This window comes from Psilocybe cubensis, chromosome 2 (assembly GCF_017499595.1).
Source record: "Psilocybe cubensis strain MGC-MH-2018 chromosome 2, whole genome shotgun sequence".
In the NCBI taxonomy this organism is placed as follows: domain Eukaryota; kingdom Fungi; phylum Basidiomycota; class Agaricomycetes; order Agaricales; family Agrocybaceae; genus Psilocybe; species Psilocybe cubensis.
In genome coordinates, this window is record NC_063000.1 from 2617553 (window position 1) to 2636560 (window position 19008).

Sequence of the window (19008 nt, forward strand, 5' to 3'; positions counted from 1 at the left end):
CCAACTATGACAGCAGGAAATCAAACAAATGTGGAAGAACTAGGTGAAGCTCGAACCCACGCAGATGAGTCTCGCCGGTTCTCGGTTATTGTTTGCCTTTGCCACTCTTATTAATCCAGATTCCACAATGTGTATCTCAGTACGTTTGGGAGCGAAAATCATGGCATTGCAACTTATTTCTTCATCTGGCGGGAATCTAAGTCATTATTAACAAAGCTTGGAAGTTGTAAGATTGTCCATGCCTCAACTGCCCTAACATTACAATAGTATCATGGGAATAGAAACCCATATAAACAAGGTACCTACAAAAGTGTACAGCGGGCCAACCGCAATACAAGGAAAAGAAAGGCGTCGAATGTTTTACATAAGTGGCTCAATCGTTACCAGGATTTAATAAATGCGACAACAGTGAATACCACACCGGTCCCGCTAGCTCCAAGCAAGACCCAGACACCAATGTCCCATATGATTCGTTTCCTGGACTGTTTTTGTTGCAAAGCCCGTTCCTTCCTTAGCAAGAGTTCGTCGTATATCGCCCGCGGATTCGATTGCCGGGACGAGAAATCCCCGCCCGCAGATTCTGTTTGAAGAAGGGGTGTACGAGGAGGCACAACGATAGCCAAGGGACGCTTGACAAAATGTTGCAAACCATGCAGCAACGCAGGGAGGAAATATGTACCGATGAACGACATCAATAACATCAGTACGGTCAAAGGGGCAAAGAACATCGATGAACGAATATACGACTTTGAGTCACCCGTCTCGGAAGTCGAGTAAACACTTGGCGGGATCAGGGCAAAAAAAACCACTAGTAAGATTGTGCTCATACGGGATACATTGAATTTAGCAGATCGGATAGGCATCGCAAGTGGGGGGATGGTTATGATGATTGAAGGAGTGCCAAGGATCAGAGTAACTGCGGCGAGAACGTGGCGAACAGTTTGAATGTGAACCCTTGGGAGGACGATCTTGGGTGGCAGGGGCGGTGACAGAGAGGGTATGGAATTGAGAAGGGGAATAGAAGTTGCGTTGCCAACGACAGGCGAGGTAGAGACCAAAATGGAAGGGACAGTGGTGATATTTTCAATTGGGGGAGCAACCTGCCAGGGATGGGAGGACTGAATAAAATGAACACAAAATTGGGGGGAGTGGGAAAGGATATATGACTTACCACTGCAGTTTGGTTAGGAAAGGCGGCGAGAATAACGGATGGCAAGAGCAGTAGCACTGCTGTAACGATGGATAGGAATGATAGTACGCGAAAAGATCGTGAGCGTGGCGATTTCCCAGTAGATAAAGGATTAGATGTTATTTTTAATGACGCATACAAAGGCAATGTGGACGAGGAACAAAATGAGAAAGCTGACGTGACTATTATGCCAAAAGTAAGGTCTTTAAAAGCGCAGATGCTTCAATGAGATGACTCACTAAGACTTTGATGAATGGAAGCAGAACCCAACCAGCCCGATTCTTTTGCCAACAACCCATTGCAATGGGCATAAATGGTACACCCTAACCAGCATATGTAGGTAAGAAGGGAGAGCCAAGTAGCGTAGAGGATACGTCTTGAACCCAATGAACGAGCGTAAGATAGATAGCCTATGATGATGCCAATAAAGGGGGCTAAGATAAAGTATGAAATAACGGGATGCTTCTTCCCTAAAAGTGGAAGAAGAATATAAATGGAATCTACAGGGCAAGATGTGTTAGGGAGTTTTGATTTAAAGAGGCAAGAAAACATACATCGCAAATAAGTTACAGAAACACCCATGGTAATAGTGCTGCTGCCAATTCGCACGACGCCTCTCATTAACGCACGACGCATATCCTTGCCTCTTCCTTTAGCGAAAGTATCGAGGATGATATCCGTCATGTCCGCTTTGCGAAGGTACCGCGCAAGCATGTACCATATTTGCCGTGCGAACGCCGTGGCCAGTGCTGAAAGCAACAAAGCGGGTAAGCCGTACTTGAGAGGAATTTGGCAATTTGGCAATTCCAAAGCGCCTAGTCTGAGAAAAGGGGCAAGAAGAAACAGAAATACTAATGACGGTGGGAGAGGTGGAAAGACTGTGGATTTCCGTACTTCGAACATTGGGCTGACAATGTCTTGGTCGTCGCCATTGTTGGCATCTTCATCGTCATCAAAATCCAGCGGACTGGTAGGCTCGTCCTGGTCATGGACAAGAATAAGGGCGGCAGAAGAATCTAGTGCTGAGAGGACGGGTGAACAAGCTTCGTCGTCGTCAGAGCTTCCGGAGCTGATGGTTGATTGACGGCGAACATGACCACCCAAGGCGAACGACGTGTTCAGAGAAGGTGGTTTTCTGTTCATTCCGCCTGGGCTGGCGGAGTCGGTAACTGCTACATCGGCCATGAGAGTCAGAAACAACGCCGTATAGGACCATTGTTCAACTATAATTGACTCGTGGAAAAGTTGCTATTTTTATTTCCATCTAAGGCACAACCCCCAAATGGTGATGGGCCTTGAAAGGCATGCCCTTATGTTGGCCTTATGTCTATCCAAGAGGAGCGCTTTCTTTGGTTTTCACTCTAGTCTTCCGGAAACTAATACTGGCCCGCCAAAAAAGGTAAATTCCGATCAGGGCCAGTTGTTGTTTCCTTGACTGGAGCACAGGTGCATGTCGTCCCATCACAACAGGAAAATAAGGCTGCATACCACCCGACCTGCGTCTCCCAGAACCCATGCTATTGGAGAGCCTGACGGATTATCCAAGACGCAGGTCTGTATATTGTCAACCCAATTCAATGTTTGCTAATTAATCTGAGTCATGCTAATATAGCCCTTCCAGTAATTTCACGACCCTAGGAACATCGGGATGCTCCTCGTTCCCTAAAGCTTGACCTGCAATGGAAACCAAGTCTTCTTTCGGCACTTTGTACTCTGAGAGAGTCGACTTTAAACCGAGCTCAATCACAAGCCTGATGCACAGATCAGTAACGAGGTAACTTAAGAACAACGAGCTTTACGCACTCATTGATTATGGCTGACAGGCCACGGACGTCTCCTTCCAAAGACCCGGTAGACGGTACTCGAAGGTAGAATAATGAATCAGCCAACGCTTGCTTGTCTTCCTGAGAGGCGAGCTCGGACTTCAATAGCACCGTTGGTGCAAGTGTAAGACACTGTGCAGCCTGATGAGTGATCTGGCGAGAACTTTTGGTGGATATAACTGACCGAAGTTATTCCATGTGGAATGCTATATCGAGCTCCAAGTTTATGACCCAGAGCATGAGACAAACCAAGCGCACTGTAATTATAAGCACACGTGGATAAGACGCTGTAAGTTGCAACATGCCAGATGCGGTTCACCTATACTTTTCTAATTTCATTGGCCATAGGCTCATCCACGAGGCTATTTGAAGTCTTTGTCGAACATCCACAGACTCAGGATCAGCCTTTGAAAGAGGAAGATACTTTACAAGGTCTGCCATGGCTGCATAACATAAAATTTTAACAGGGTGAGATACCAATGGCCTATAAAGATTTTCTGATGGAACATCGATTACAAAATTGTTCATAGAGCGCCTTCAATAAATGCTCACCAACAGTATGGTCAAGTGCCCTTATACCCGTGGATAACCTGTTCGGTTGAGATTAGCTTGACATTCTATGAACGTGAGGGCAGAATCAGACCAGAGTCTTTCTGGGGTTGCTAAGGTTAGCTCTGCATCTAGGATAATCCCAGAAGGCGCAAGGTCTTGAGAAGACACGGCAACTTTAACGCCTTCATCATTGGTGAAGCCTGCCCCAATCTGTGTGTGAAAAGTTGATTAGACAGAATGTTAGGTGATGTAGATACCCACACTATATTCAGCCGCACTGAGAGTCGTAGGGATTGCAATCTGTGGAGGAGTTTTCCCGCCAACCTCCAATTGAATATTATACAAAATCGCTTTAGATGCATCCACGGGAGAGCCACCTCCCACCGCCACAATGCAGTCGCACCCAGTTTGACGGTATTCCTTGATCCCATTTCGAATTCCAGAAATTGGGCTATGCTCGCCAATCTCGTAGAAAGTGCCGCCCCATGCATTGTATTCCTTCAAGATGTCTTCTACTCTCTTGACCACATCAGTCTAACATGGCCTTCAGTAAAGCTCTAATGAACAGATTCCGCGGCACGTACCTTGTGGTACAGACTTTTGCCAGTCACAACCAACGCTTTTTTAACACCTAAAATGTTTAGCAGTTTTGGAAGTGCTGTTTTGACAGACCCTGGGCCATAGAACACGCCCTTCAAAGTGTCTGTCCAGCTATAGAAACCAGATAACGGAGATGAATTCATAACACTCGTATCAAGGGTTGACATGTTATATCGGTTGAAGTGGACTAAGAGCGATAACGAACATGAGAAAACAGATCAATGTCCTGGGGACTATATAGCGGACCAATGCTTACCGATAATGATATGTTATTGATGAATCCCTAATGGGTGGCTTATTAATGGAAGACCATCCCATTCAGCCAACTTTTACACACCTCAATGACAGCATACGACTTTTGCTTATCAAGCAAGGTTGTTAGTATTGGCCATATGGGCAAAAATGCAAAAAATAAAAAGCCAGACTTGGGTACTGTAGAGTGTGCCAAGATATACATATAGATTCGATATGCATCATCCCTATCATGCCAGCCTTGTCGTCGGGAAGTAACATGTTCTGGAGTGAGTTGAATGGGATAAAGATATTCAATTTCAACTCAGTCCTGAGGCCAAAGTTGAGCTTGAATACCCATAAGGATGATAAATTATTAGCTCAGTTTCAAAATTCGATGAAGGGGGGTTGAACGGACCATTTCCGGTACAATTATTCCCACATAAACCTGTATATTCATCACTTCGCCCAGTGTCACTTGGATAATATTGTAAAAGCTCTGCAACTTTTTATGCAAAAGCTCCCTAACAGGATGCTTACTACCTTGTCGAACAGGTTCAAGTTCAAGCTTGCCACTGGCCAGACACTACGTTTTCTGAACGCGGTCACGCGCTCTTTGTTTACTTGCCAAGAGTTGCAGCTATCGCGGACGCGTTTCAATTCAACTTCAGCTTCGAAGCCTTCCCTCGATTTTCATTCAACATACAAGCTTACTTTGCCACCGAACCCAGCTTGGAATGTTGGCGATGGCCTTACAGATAATGATCATATGTGGAAAGATATAATGGCCTCCAAGAGGAAATCATGGGATTTCACCAAGTTGGAGAGCTTGAGTACAAAGTATGATATATAATAATAAGACATCTGGAGTACTATAATGACCTTTATCAAAGGGACTCTTATCGCACTTTGGTTTCTGCCATTGTTCCTCGCCCCATTGCGTTGGTATCTACTCAAGCTAAGGATGGGAATGTGCCTAACCTGGCACCGTTCAGGTTTGTATACTGACCTTCAAAAGAGATTTGTTCTGAAATGATAATGCAATGTTGCGTCATAGTTATTTTTCTATGGTATGGTTCTTGACCACTATGCGTGGCAGGAACAATTGAAAACAGTAAATTTGAACAGGTATCTCATAGGCCTCCATTAATCAGCATATCCTTTAGTCTATCGCCCCGTAGACCAAAAGACACACGTAATAATATTTTGGCCACGAGGGAGTTCACTATCAGTATCATCAGCGAAGGCTTTGCAGAAGCTGCAAATTCTACTTCTGTAGAGTCGCCTGCTGATACGGATGAGTGGCTTATCAGTGGCTTGACAAAAGAGAACAGTGTAAGTTTTCTGTATTACGGAAAGAGGATTTTGTTGAAGCTTTCCTGAAGGACATTGTTAAACCGCCATTTGTACGGGAAAGCGCTGTCGCCATGGAATGCGAGGTTTGTGGTCTATATATCTGCGTTATAGGAAGCAATTTTGACTTGTAATACGTTGTAGCTATACAGTTTTCAGGATATTAGTGTTCCCGGATCAGAGGTGCCCACAGTGACAGTTGTTCTGGGTTTGATCAAGAAGCTGCATGTTCGAGAAGCAGTTCTTTGTGAAGACGGAATTACCGTCGATCCTGCGAAATTGCGACCAGTTGCGCGTCTCGGAGGAACGACTTACGGGAGACTCCTCGAAGGTTTTGATTTACCGCGACCGTCTTGGAGGGAACTTCGGGACGAATATCCTAAGCTTCCTCGGCCTTGATGGACCAGGTCTCTGCTTAGGGCGTTCGCAGATGGAAAGCGATCGATGTGATAGGATATTTACTGGGTGTTTCGCTGGCAAAAGTTGGTCAAGAATAAAGAAGGCGTTTGGGTGGCATTACTAAAACAGCGAAAATGTGCATTCTAGTTCCAAAGTATCCTTAATTGTGTGCTCAGTACCGTTTCCTTAGGTTATCTGAACACATCGATGGTATCGATAGAAGAAGGGGGGAAATGGGTACTTGATTTACAGATTAACTTGTTTAAAGAGTTTAGAAAGAAATCCGAGTGATGGTTAATATATGAGGAGAAAAGAGATGTTTATTGGTAGCACTTTTGAAGGCGTCGGAATGCAGGCAATTAGGGTGTGAGCATCGGAAGCTATGGTGCCAAGATTAAAAATGAAAGGAAAAGAGGAAGTTTGTGACCAGTTTGGGACTAGCGGAAGCACTTGCAAAGTGAGCCACGTGTTTGGTACCTTTCTTGAACCGCTCGAGCCTCAGCTTGCCCACAACATTGCCCTCCACCAAGCAACATTGCATCTCGTAAGTCTAGTTGATTGCCATACAACGTGTATTTGACACTATCATTCTCAGCCTTCTCCAACCCCGCCCTATCCTTTGGTTATCAACTACATTCCCTACCCATTTTCGTCTTCTGAAGGTGGGTCACTGGCTAGCCTCGTCTTACCCGTCCGTTCAATCTTCGTTCCACAAAGCTCCATGACGGACCAGGAGACGCATTCCTCACGGGCAGAGCAGCGTATGCTAGCGGTCGCAAGACTCAAGCGCGCCGCGTCGCTCCCGAGGATGAAGGACGGTCGACGGCCACCAATGCATGTAGAAGCCGTGAGTGAAGGAGAGAAATCTCAAAACGGGGAGGAAAGGGCGATCAGTGATGGGGAGGCAGCTAAAACCCAGGATGAAATTGCCTCAGAACTGCAGGAACTCTCGAGCACACAAATGCAAGATGAACGAGGGACAACTCCCGAACCGGACAGTGATCATCTTCCGCAATCTACCAACCCAACAGTAGACGTGGAGCTTGAAGCGGATACCGAGCTGGAAGAACGTTCCCTTTCTCCCTCTACTATCCTGAAAAAGCGTCGCACGCGTTCTCGATCAAGGTCAAGAGGCTCCAAAGATTTTAAAGCCAAAATCAAGGCTACCCAATCCATTATACCTCAGGTTGGTGGTGACCTCCCGTCAGACGAGAACGCCTCTCAAGCTCCTGTTATACACCCCATACCCCCGCCCCTCCTATCTCCGGTTCCTCTTTTTCCATTTCTCAAACAATCCGCCTTCTTACGTTCACCTGCTGCGACATCCCCTGATATGTCCTTGTTCTATCCTGGTACATCACCACCAACTCCTCTACCTACTCTTGAAGACCTTCAAAGAGGCTTGATGCGCTCAAATAGTGCCGGTAGCTCAGCTGCTGGGCGGAGAATGGCAATGCATAAGTTGACCGGAGGCACTGAAACTTATGACCCATCACCCTCACCAACGCCGCCATCACTTATGTCAAAACTCAGTCGAAATAATACAGTATCTGGTGGAGAGCGTATCGCTGCTAGGCAAAATATGTTGTCCCGATTAGGAACACGGATTACCAAGGAAGCAGATGCCGACGGTGCGAGCGGCGCAGAAGATAGAGGAGCTCCTTCTCCGACTCCAAAGCGACGCAGAAGGCGGTCAAGAAGGGCGTCTGCTACTCCTTGTAGCAACCCCATAGTTTCTGATTCTGATTTCAACTCGACAAATCCGAATACACCGGCTCTACCTTCCACCCCCCTGCCCGTTCTTCCCAACCACTTTGCCGAGCTTCGTGCCCAATCTACAACACCCAACCAACAATCTAGTTCTCGCACTGAAAGCAGCGAAAGGATAATAGATGCTACTCCGCCTCCACTTCCCTCTGCTGCACTTGCGCAATCTGGCGACGAGCCCGAACCTGAGCGTCAAGAGCATACACGTCGAAGAAGTGTTTTAATAGAAGACCCCGATGAGGAAGAAAGAGATCCACCAGATCAAAGATTTGCGGCGTCACCACTACCTGGAACCCCTCAGCGAACGTTCCAAAGCATTGAGGCATTAAGAATCCAGCATTCTTCAGACACACCGTCAAATGGGTCTTCTGATTCTGGTCCTCCCTCTGGGGTTGGGGTACCCATATTTCTCAGTCAGCGGGCCCCTTCTAGGAATGAAATGTTCCCCAGTAGCCCATTTATGACTCCCTTGAAGGAAAAATCGTTGAACGATGAGGACGAGGAACAAGTTCTTTATCCCGCGAGTACTGTCCGTCCACGCACACCATACGCTACTATTAGCGATTCTTATGACCGAGAAATTAGTTGGATCGCTTCTCCGGGTAAGCACATCTCAATCTTCTTTGTGTGGCTCCTTAATGATGAAATTTAGTCCCAGAAATACGAATGCCTATCGATGATGACGATGAAGAGGATGAAGACATTGAACAAGAGGTTAATGTTCAGGTTGAAGCCGAAGAAGACGAAGGTCCATTATCTTCTACGTCTTCAAATGGATTTTCCCCAGACGTATACGAGAATGATGACCGCACTTCATCAAGTTCAAAAAGTGTGCTTGTCGAGTCTGAAACCTCTCCCGACAATGTTTATATCCCTGCTTCACCTTCATCGGTTGGGGTTGCTTTGCATGCCCCTGCCGAAGAAGCGGGTTCACCCCAATTCTTCCCAACAAGGTTGTCAGTGGCGTCTCAAAGGTCTCCAGGACATGCTGATTACTCTGAATGGGAGGAACGCTTTACGAGTAACGACTCTGCGAAAAGAATAGAACCAGCTTCCGCTACAGCTTGGGAAAAGGTGAAGAGTACTTTTTCAAGGGCAGGATCCAGCACTGGAAGGAGATCTCGGACGAACAGCATTGCTCGTGAACGGCGTGATCACACTGACTCTAGTATCAGTCGGGAAAGTGGGGCAAGTCTGATTAGCGCCAAGACCGACAAAGGGGATAATGGCGGGTTTACGAATCAACCGCATGCGCCTCCTCTCATGCAATCGCCGTCCGCTTCAGCATCTATTCTATCCTTGGCGCCTCATGTTCCTCCAAGAAGCAGTGTATCTCCCATTCCACCTCCCTCTTCCGCGGACATGTCCAAATACCAAAATGCCAAATTATTCCCGTTCCCTGGTATGTTGCGATTAGAGGAAGAGCGACGACAAAAAGGGCAACTTCCTTCAAGCGCGTCGACACCGGATGTCACAACACCAAATGCATACGAGGAGGCTCAGACATCATATTCGTACTCTACAACGCCGATTCAGAGCCCGGATTTGAATAGGGAACGCAAGCTATCGCCTAGAAACTCTGATAATCTTACTGCCAGGTATGCGGCCGATTCAACGAATCCAGCATCGCCACAGTATCCCGAATATTTGGATGTGTCGCCTTCGCCTCAACAGAATGGATCAGGAACGGGTTATAACCTCAAATTGCCTACCACTCTTCCCGGGGTGAAACAGTGGTTGAGTAAAAACTCGAAAAAGAAGCCTCCAACACCTTCTGCGGCTTTGCCAGGTTCGGGTTCTTTCTCCGCATTGCCTGTCATTGAGACACCGAGTTTGCAAATAGCTAGTAAGAAGCCCTCAATATCTGACATCTTTGGGAAGAAGTCGAGCGAGGTAAACGATTGGGAAGAGTCTGCGAATGTCCCATCGATACCAGGCAACGAAATCAATGCGGGTTCACTTTCTGTTCATGGACCTACAAATGGCATTGCTTTGAATGGCTCAACCTCAATTTCACCAACTCTAGAAGTCAATAGCTCCTCAAAAAGTCGCAATCTTGTCCCACTTGATTTGGCTGCTGGCCGAGGTTCACCGTACAAGTTTCCTCATCAACCCGGTTCGGCACCTAGAGTTGCCACCCCCGATCCGTCGTCTCTCAGCGACTATCCACCCCCTACAGCCTCTGAATCTTCATCAACATCGTCTTCTCAGTATTCCCTCAAAGTCCCACAAGGTCTGGTCGTCCTTGAACGTCTGGAAGAAAACCTTGCTCGAGGGTCTAGAAATACCTTGTGGAGTTCTGCACTTGATGATCCACCCCGAAAGTTGATATTATCTTCGCCCGTTTTGCAAGTTGTCAACCCAAGCACAGTCAAAGACCGATTCCTTTTCCTCTTCAATGATATCCTTGTGATAGCTAAACCTGTCACTTACGATCAAGATAACTTGATGGATACCTACAAATTAAGCTTGCCTGACAGAAAGTATACTGTGAAAAGCGTCGTCCAATTGCGAAACTTGCGATTCTGTGCCGATAGATCAGAAGCCCGAGGCAAGCCCCCCTCATTCGACCGCAATCCTTTGATACGCTCTTTTATCACACAATTTGCTAAGGATCCCGAACACGCAATCACCACCCTGTTCACAAAATCTAACGCCCCAGATGATCCCGTCTTACTTGCGCAATTGCTGTTCAGAACATTGGAATTGGACCGAAGCCGGCTCGGCGAGTACCTGGGCAGGAAAACCTCGAAACCTGTTCTCAAATCGTATTTGGATAGCTTTGGATTCGCGGGCCTCAGGATAGACGTGGCGCTGCGTGTCTTTTTGCTTTCAATGAACGTGTCGGGGCATTCGAATTCCTATAGCGCGCTCGAACATCTTCTGGAATCATTCGGCAGTCGGTGGTATGAGGCTAATGCCAAGTTCGTTGCCTACGACAAAGATATGGCTGTGCGTTTAGTGTGGGCGCTTGTTCAACTCAACGATCGCCTTCATGGCGGCATTGTTGATGAGCCGGGCCCTACAGACCACATCAGACGCAATGTTACTAGCAAAGAATTCCTCGACGCTTTTCGCAGGCACGACATGCGATTTCTTGTCACGGACGAGTTTTTGCTGGACTTATACAAATCTATCTATCATGAGCACCTTTGCCAGGCATGCCCAACTGACGGCTGGCAAGATACCCCTATTACCATCAAGAGACCATTGCCGACGAGACTTACTTACAAAATGCAGTCCGAGCCTATTGTGTTCCGCCTCCCACAAGCGGACCCTCTGCTGTCAATCGAGCTGTATGGGCAAGATATCGAATTCGACCCTCCCGTTCTGAACTTTACGAAGTCTTCTGAGGCGTCCTTCCGCGTGACAGGCAGATCATTAGGCTCCAAAACGATAATACTATGTAGGTCAGGACCGAATGCAGTCAAGTATTCTGGCCTTCCTCTGAGCCACACAATTGTCGTTGAAAGGGCGTTCATGCGGAATACTTTTCAACTTGCCTTTAGCCAATCTGGAGTAAAGCGGAAATATATGTTCAGCGTCGATGACCCGATTATTAGAAATGAATGGGCAACATCTCTGCGGCGCCATATAGAATCATCAATCAATGCGTCACTAACTCCTGGTGGACCCATCTCAACGGGTTACCCGAGCTTCAACAAAGCTGCAGATGCTGTTGCTTTTAAAGTCCTCCAGGAAACTCTAATTGGTAGTGGTGCGCCTACAAATTCTCATCGGCCAAACGGGTCTCTGTCTACTCAGAACAGCGGCGTCAACTCTCATCTGAATATGTCCACCTCATCGTATATCAGTCCACTTCAAACCCGTTCTAAATCAAGGAGTCAAATCTATCACCGACACGGAGCAGGCAAGAACGAATTAGACTTGGATCAGAGATCACCTAGTAGATCGTATGAGAGCAATGACTACAGCCCAGGATCGAGTGACCAGGCAAATACGCCAGAACAACGTTTAGACAGTGTTCTATGGACTGCACGAGACCTCGAGATTCATTGCCAACAAAACAGTTCTATATCGCTTGTCCTGTCTCTGTTGCAAGTAGGGGTGCCCAGTGAGAGTCCTCCGGTGCAGTAAATTTGAACATGGTCTTCTTTTGATTATTTGTATTGGTAAGTCATCTATTGTATATGCACTCTACTTCGACTCAATATCTTTGCCCCATAGTCCACCCGCATGTGTACCACTCATCAGCAATCTTCTGGCCTTTAAATTTCGCAATTTTTTCTTATAATTCATGTAAGCATCTATGTTTTTTCACTGTTTTACGTCAACGATACTATGGGCACTTTATCTTTCATTCTTGTTAATCTACTCGTGCATTTCTCTTTGTGAACAATATGTAGTGCTATATATTTAAATAAATCTAGTTACGTTCATCCTGCGATCGACAAAAATAGTGATGATACTGCGTTGTTTGACAGGTGGATGTTTAAGACTCACTGTGCAATGTGTGATACGTGTGCTATGGAAGCTGGTCCTCAAGTCTGCCGATTCACTTAGATTATCGGACATATACTGATGTTCTAGTTGAGGTGTAAACTTTCATCTAGCGTTCCATTTGGAGATGGCAGGGCTCCAGTGAACTGCCTTACAACACGGTTGTCAGCTCAATAGTCATCATCGTGTTTCCAGCGAGTTGCACTGATATAACACTCTTTGTTACGACGATCTCAACACAAGCCGGTTCGCAACAAAACGTGGTTGCCTCAGTCGGAGCAGAGGAAGCAAACTGTTTAAAATGCGGGGGGTAAACGCATTTCTCCACATTGGGTTGCGCAGTATGCATGGCTATCGTGCACTTGCAACGCGGTCAGAACTGATCCATATATATATACGACAAATTAATCACTTGCTAGGAACAAATACTATCGCCTAGTGAGTTGGAACACATTAGACCTAGCGGGCTTAGCATCTCAGCCGTCATTTTCCTGATTTCCCTTCCTCTGCCTCTCTCCATTGCCACCCGTTGTCTGCTATGTTGAATGTTCATCAGTCCCCGTCAGCAAAGCCTGACGAACGCCACCATCGCCAGCAGCGCTCAGCGAAGCACACAAAGTTGACATCAGATACCACGACGGCCGACGTGCCATGGCAGCAGATGACACAAACATACACCTGGGTTATGGAGGAAGAGTTCATCAAGATAAACCACAAGCGTACCTGCAAGACGGAAGACTGGGTCCGGCAACAGCAATACTTCTTCAGCGTGAAGGAGGACCAATGCGACAAGACCCGCACACGACCGAGAAAGCACCGCCGGGGTGATTGTGAGGAGGTAGCCTATATTTTTGGAGTAGATGCAGAGGACTGGAAGCGGCAGGAGGAACGGGTACGACGGCTGATGCATGAGCGCGAAAAGGCAAGGGCGAGGATACAGGAAGAGCTGCGACGTATCGAAACGCGCTTCCAGCAGAAACGCGATGCAGACCGACGGGCGCGGGAAGAGGCACAGCGCAGGGCGACGGAGAAACAAGCAAAGGAAAAGAGGGACCGGGCGAGGTTGGATAGATTGATTGTGGAGGCCTGGGCGACCTATGAAAAAGAATGGGCGGCGCTAGCTGCATCATCCGAGCCACTCACGTTCAGCCGAGTCCCATGGCCGCTTATCTTGCCGCCGCGGGATACCAACGACATCACCCGCGACGCGATTGTCGCGTTGCTCTTCTCTCCTTTACATTCACAGCACCAGACGCGCAAGGACAGGATCCGCAGCGCACAGCTGCGATGGCACCCCGACCGATTCCGACGGTTCCTCGGACGGGTGGCAGAGCAAGAGAGGGCGACGGTGGAGGAGGGCGTCGGGGTCGTCGCACGCTGCCTGAACGAGATGATGGAGAAGGAAAAGAAAATGAAAGCGAGATGATAATATTAATTTTGTTTACCTCTATTTATTTGTAATCAAATTGAAATAAAATGGCTCGGCTTACTACTTACTCCTCTGTAGACTCTGCTTTGAATAATGTTTTCTCGTTTCGCCCGTCTCCCGCTCCGCAGATGCCTCCACACCTCCCAGAGGCCTGCCACAGCCCCAGTTTCTCTTGGAAAGGCTGCTCGCTCGGTGCTCTGTGCATCTGCAGTTGCCACCGCCTATCTGGCCTGGCACATGTCAAGAGAGGCCAATGAACTAGCTCTTGACTCTCCTTTGACTTCACGATGTGAGCCCTACCCCTGTTGCTGTAAATTTCTGCGTTCTGATCCATCGTAGCCACAGAAAAACATCCCGCGTCCAATGCAACGCGTCCTGTCCACGCTCCTCTTGTCCCCGCTCCGTCAGCATCATCGTCCGACAGTGACGCTTTCGTGCCCGACGAGCCCTCTGACACTGCTGACACTACACTCACGCCCTCTGACCCGCAGGGTGAAATTCCTGCATCGGACGGAGATGTGCCTCCAACAGGAGGCCAGCCAGCAGCCTCTGGGGCATTCAACCCCGAAACTGGAGAAATCAACTGGGACTGTCCCTGCTTAGGAGGAATGGCCCATGGACCATGTGGACCAGAGTTCAGAGAAGCATTCTCTTGCTTCGTCTTCTCAGAGGCAGAGCCCAAAGGCATCAACTGCGTTGAAAAGTTCCAAAACATGCAGAATTGCTTCAGAGCCCATCCCGAAGTGTATGCCGACGGTATAAGCTCCATGTTTTCCTTTAACACAGCACCGCACATTGACTATTGGCTAATTTTCAGAAATAATGGATGACGACGACGAGCCGGCCGATGTAGATTCGAGGGATCATTCTGACGTCAGCAAGAACCAAGAAGAAAGCCCTTCAGAATTGGCCACCACATCAAAACCACACATTGATGCAACACCCGCCGCGAGTGTCACCACCGACTCTTCGTAAATCCCACCAGACCGTGTTCACTACCCCCAAAACTTACTTGGCCAATCTTGGTACTTTGCTTTTTGTCTCACTAAATTATATCTTTCCTTGTCCAAGCCGCCTCCACTTATAACATAGCAGCAAAAGCGTGTCGGAAACTTGCTTTTACTTGGATATCATATATTTACATCAGGTATACATAGAAAACAGCATGACAGCAGAAATTAGACCCAACCGCCCCTCCGTGCCCAACCCAACCCAACTCAATCCACTCTAAAATGTTTCTCGATGGCTTTGTCTCGCAGAATATATCCATTTGTTTTGAAAAGCTTCGACCTCAGGAATGGCGAAACATCGTAGATTTCGTGTTCCTTGGCCTGAAAATAATTTTTAAAAAAATGTGTCAGGAATGCACTAGGAATTTTGCTATCAATCTTACCTTTTCTTCGAGCTCAGAAATCTTGACAACCACATTGTCGGGCTGTTCATGTCTCTGAAGTTGATAGAAGCGGGCCTTTTCTTTGACAAGGTTACCCAAAAGGAAGGAAAGCAACTCCTCGTGGTCCTTCGATTGGGTAAGGTATTTTCTGAATCCCTGTTATAATCAAACTCCGTGAGTATTGTCGGTTGCCAAAAGAAACAAACGGCTTACCCTTTGCAGAGTCTTCTTGATACTTAATTTCTGTGCGCTCACAAAGCTTCCTACAGCCACCTCGATGGCAAGGTCAATGTCATCGGAACGAACGTACTCGCGCAGAGCCATCTTAGCGCTAGCCTCTGCCATACGAATCATACTCTCGAGGTGACGAACGGTGATAGGATACGAGCCTGTTGCCATCGACTCGCGTCGCAGATCTGCGAAGAGACGCGCAAGTTTCTCTTGGTCCAGGTCGAACAGCTTGGGTCGGATCTTCTCTTTCGCGTACATGATGTACTTGCGCAAAACATCTTGCGGAATAATCTGTGGTTCGTCGTACTTAAATTTAATACGTGTGCGATAGCATTCGGGTGAAAGCTTACATCTGCATCCAGGGTGGTGCCTACGTCAATTTCCTCAGTCTCTTTGTCGAATTTCGGATGACTGCGAAGATGACTGCCAACTACAAAGCGAGCGAGAAGTTCATCCATGACAGGATCCACTGTGTCCTTGACCACACAAAGAACATCGAAACGAGACAAGATAGGTTCTGTCAATTCTACATTCTGGGCAAATGGAATTGTAGGGTTGTAACGCCCACGGATCGGATTGGCAGCAGCTATAATAGCACAACGAGCTTGAAGGCTGGTAACAATACCCGCCTTGGATATTGAAATAGACTGCTGTTCCATAGCCTCGTGGATAGACGTTCGGTCCGCATCATTCATTTTGTCAAACTCGTCGATCAAACATGTTCCTTTATCCGCAAGGACCAGAGCACCTCCTTCAAGTGTCCACTCCTGTGTTATAGGGTCCTTTCGAACGCTCGCCGTGAGACCGACGGCAGAGGCCCCCTGGCCAGTGGCAAAAACCGACCTATGTGCTGTTTTCTCGACATATTTGAGGAATTGAGATTTAGCGGTACCAGGATCTCCGAGCAAAAGCACATTGATATCTCCACGAATACGATGTTTGTGGTTGATATCCTTAGGTACACCTCCAAAGAGCGAGAGGGCGATGGCAGTTTTGATATCTTCGTGCCCATAGATAGACGGAGCAATGGATTTAATTATTCTCTTCCTAATGCGCTCGTCTTTGGCGAGATTGCGTATCTCCTTTTCATCCTCTTCAGTAAGACGGAACGCCGCGAACAGGTCTTCCTTCTTGTTGATATGGTTAGCCTCGATGATTGTGGAGAAGACCGGGAACCCGTTCTTAGAGTTTAGAGATGCGTCGAAATTGTTCCGGTACACGCCGGTCACTTCCTGCGATAATGTGAATGATAATATCAGTTCTAGTAAAATTACCACATACCACTTCTTCTCCGGGTTTGGCGCTGTCGATTAGATCCCATAGAAGAATAACTTCTCTATGTCTGGGTAAACGGCCAGCAGGCACTGAACCAGGAGATTCTTGCAAGGTCATTTTCTGGTAATTGCGGTATACGGTCTGTAAAAGTTGACTATCAAATCCATTCCGGTTGCTCAAAGAAAACATACCTGTTCTGAGTTGACTGTAAAAGGGCCTTTACTTTCGCAATTAGCACAGTAACTGATTCGCACTTCCCTAGACGCGTCCTGGAAGAATGGACCGAGCACAGCACCGCATTTCCGACAGTCGAATTTGACATATTTCAATTGGGGGAACACCCCAGTTCTCCTTGTAACAACACCTGAAACACGGACAAGGTTGTTGAGGTTAGCTCGACGCAAATCTCGCAACGTTGAACCCAAAGGAAGATCGGCAACGCGGACATGAACTTCGGAGTGAATTCGCTTGTAGGCCGGGTAATGAACCACTATGGCATCGAGTGCAATCTCATCGAAGATTTCCAGCATGGCGGTCGGCGAATTGATAAGGAAATACGCAAGAATGGGCTTCGAGGATGCCAGGTGAAGATATGAAATCTCCAAAGATTCGGCATTAGCTATTTGAGACGTCACTGTCAGAAAGAATCGAGTACAATATGACAAACCACGTACTTTCTCCCAAGCTACGAATCCTTTGGCCATAGACAGATGCCCCATGTTCATCCACATAAGTCATCAGGAAATGTCGGAAGTGGCGGGCAATCGAGCGACGGACACGATCATGGGCAATCCACTCAACAATCGACTTGGCTTTGATGTCGCTAAGTTGTTCCAGAGGGATTTCCTAAGGTGGAGAGGTAAGCATCGCATATAATGAAGATTACGCTAACAAACGCACATCGTCAACGCCGTCGAGATCATCCGCATCACGCCTTTCATCATACTGTTTCCTTGTGCGCATCTTCATGCTTGCCAACCCAAGCTCATCTATACCTTCGTCTTCCATATCTGCATCGCTTCCAAGGAAAGCAGGAGCGCGGCTACGACGTGCCGCGCGTTGTCCTTTCTTTCCATCGCGTTCAGCACGGTCCCTACGGGCCATCTTCGCTTCAGCCGCGCGACGAGCAGCAGCAGAAAGCTCTTCGACGTTTTCATCGTCATCTATACCAGCATCGGAATATCGGTCAAGGACTTCATTGGGGGCATAATCTCTAACAGCCAGTGTGATGAATGATAGTTCATGCAATGGGAAATGATGACTCACGCTTCAAGAGTTTCGCCAAATAGATCTTCGCCCTCGGCATCCTCGTCTTCATCTACATCTTGTACAGCATCCCGATCGTCGACACTATCGTCGGTGTCCGAGAAAGGAGCGGGAGGGGAAGACGGTGGAAGCGATGACTGGGAGTTGCGACGCGTCGGGGTACGTTGTCGGGGAGACGAAGTCGCAGGGACAGGAGAAGAATCTCTCTGGCGTTTAGCACCTCGTGGAGGCTTCACTATCCATGTTAGACGCGTATATCTTGAAGATGCGCGGGACACCTACCATTCTTTGTATTTGGTGTTGAAGGAGAAGATTAATGAACGCGACGCGTTCAATTTTTCCATCGAGCTGAGTTTCAATAGCGCGTTCTGGCGGAGTCCGAAAATCAAAGAATTGCAGACTGCAAGCCAGTATCTAATTAAGCGTGTACTGATTCCTGAACAACTGCTTGTAATTCATTAAACGTGACTATATATACAGAATATGCAACAATATGCTGGAATATGATATCTGAGATGAATAGAGTTCACGGCCGAGGCTGGGATTCGCGCATGAGTTCCTCTGTTATGTGTTTGGGGAAGTTCTCCAGGGGCCGCCTACAAGAATTATTGTCAGAGCCACATATTACGACGAGAAGATACGAAAAGACGCACTCTCGTATGTCCCACACATCCTCACTGCTCTTGGCCTGCCGTCTGTGTGCCCACCACTCTGCGCGACGACGAATCCAGGCCTCTCGTTGTTCCTCTGGATGCATGGTTTTCAACGACAGGCAGAACTTGAAATCTTGGAATTTTTGCTCGCAACTTGACCTTTTGCCAAACCGGTAGACGGCCTTGACTTGTGACCGTATGGCTATCGGTATAGCAGTTAAAAGTCAAGAACACCAAAAAGATGAGAAATATACACACCGCCGCAACTAAGATAGTCATCAAACACGCTAATGCATCCTGGCACGTCCGCCGGTGTGGGATGAAGGAGGCGAAGCCGATCCTCTTCTTGTTTGAGGATGATTTTGAAGTCTGGTTTGGACATGAGA

At 47.5% G+C, this 19008-nt stretch overlaps 7 protein-coding genes across 7 annotated transcripts; 4 read left to right on the forward strand and 3 right to left on the reverse strand.

The window, feature by feature from the left end:
* Positions 1-380: 380 nt before the first annotated feature.
* Positions 381-2374, reverse strand: JR316_0002358 (uncharacterized protein; the record flags this gene model as incomplete). Its single annotated transcript, XM_047888152.1, has 4 exons — positions 381-1118; positions 1172-1371; positions 1429-1689; positions 1744-2374. 4 exons carry the CDS (start codon positions 2372-2374, stop codon positions 381-383), a joined length of 1830 nt encoding a protein of 609 aa, XP_047753075.1.
* Positions 2375-2792: 418 nt separating this feature from the next.
* On the reverse strand, positions 2793-4331 carry JR316_0002359 (Maleylacetate reductase; the record flags this gene model as incomplete). Its single annotated transcript, XM_047888153.1, has 8 exons — positions 2793-2940; positions 2993-3144; positions 3197-3269; positions 3332-3509; positions 3565-3602; positions 3656-3774; positions 3826-4098; positions 4149-4331. The coding sequence occupies 8 exons, from the start codon at positions 4329-4331 to the stop codon at positions 2793-2795; spliced, it is 1164 nt and encodes a 387-aa protein (XP_047753076.1).
* Positions 4332-5179: 848 nt separating this feature from the next.
* Positions 5180-6147, forward strand: JR316_0002360 (uncharacterized protein; the record flags this gene model as incomplete). Its single annotated transcript, XM_047888154.1, has 5 exons — positions 5180-5235; positions 5289-5390; positions 5562-5730; positions 5781-5834; positions 5893-6147. 5 exons carry the CDS (start codon positions 5180-5182, stop codon positions 6145-6147), a joined length of 636 nt encoding a protein of 211 aa, XP_047753077.1.
* A 400-nt stretch (positions 6148-6547) lies between these two features.
* On the forward strand, positions 6548-12012 carry JR316_0002361 (ARF guanine-nucleotide exchange factor GNL2; the record flags this gene model as incomplete). Its single annotated transcript, XM_047888155.1, has 3 exons — positions 6548-6691; positions 6743-8516; positions 8567-12012. 3 exons carry the CDS (start codon positions 6548-6550, stop codon positions 12010-12012), a joined length of 5364 nt encoding a protein of 1787 aa, XP_047753078.1.
* Positions 12013-12913: 901 nt separating this feature from the next.
* Positions 12914-13801, forward strand: JR316_0002362 (uncharacterized protein; the record flags this gene model as incomplete). The annotated part of the gene is made up of 1 exon (XM_047888156.1): positions 12914-13801. The coding sequence occupies one exon, from the start codon at positions 12914-12916 to the stop codon at positions 13799-13801; it is 888 nt and encodes a 295-aa protein (XP_047753079.1).
* Positions 13802-13897: 96 nt separating this feature from the next.
* On the forward strand, positions 13898-14779 carry JR316_0002363 (Mitochondrial intermembrane space import and assembly protein 40; the record flags this gene model as incomplete). Its single annotated transcript, XM_047888157.1, has 3 exons — positions 13898-14093; positions 14144-14560; positions 14622-14779. The coding sequence occupies 3 exons, from the start codon at positions 13898-13900 to the stop codon at positions 14777-14779; spliced, it is 771 nt and encodes a 256-aa protein (XP_047753080.1).
* A 242-nt stretch (positions 14780-15021) lies between these two features.
* JR316_0002364 (MCM DNA helicase complex subunit) lies at positions 15022-19004 on the reverse strand (the record flags this gene model as incomplete). Its single annotated transcript, XM_047888158.1, has 13 exons — positions 15022-15135; positions 15198-15353; positions 15411-15719; positions 15779-16660; positions 16710-16844; positions 16895-17322; positions 17378-17549; positions 17604-17916; positions 17970-18199; positions 18252-18369; positions 18500-18565; positions 18623-18824; positions 18881-19004. The coding sequence occupies 13 exons, from the start codon at positions 19002-19004 to the stop codon at positions 15022-15024; spliced, it is 3249 nt and encodes a 1082-aa protein (XP_047753081.1).
* Between the last annotated feature and the right edge of the window lie 4 nt (positions 19005-19008).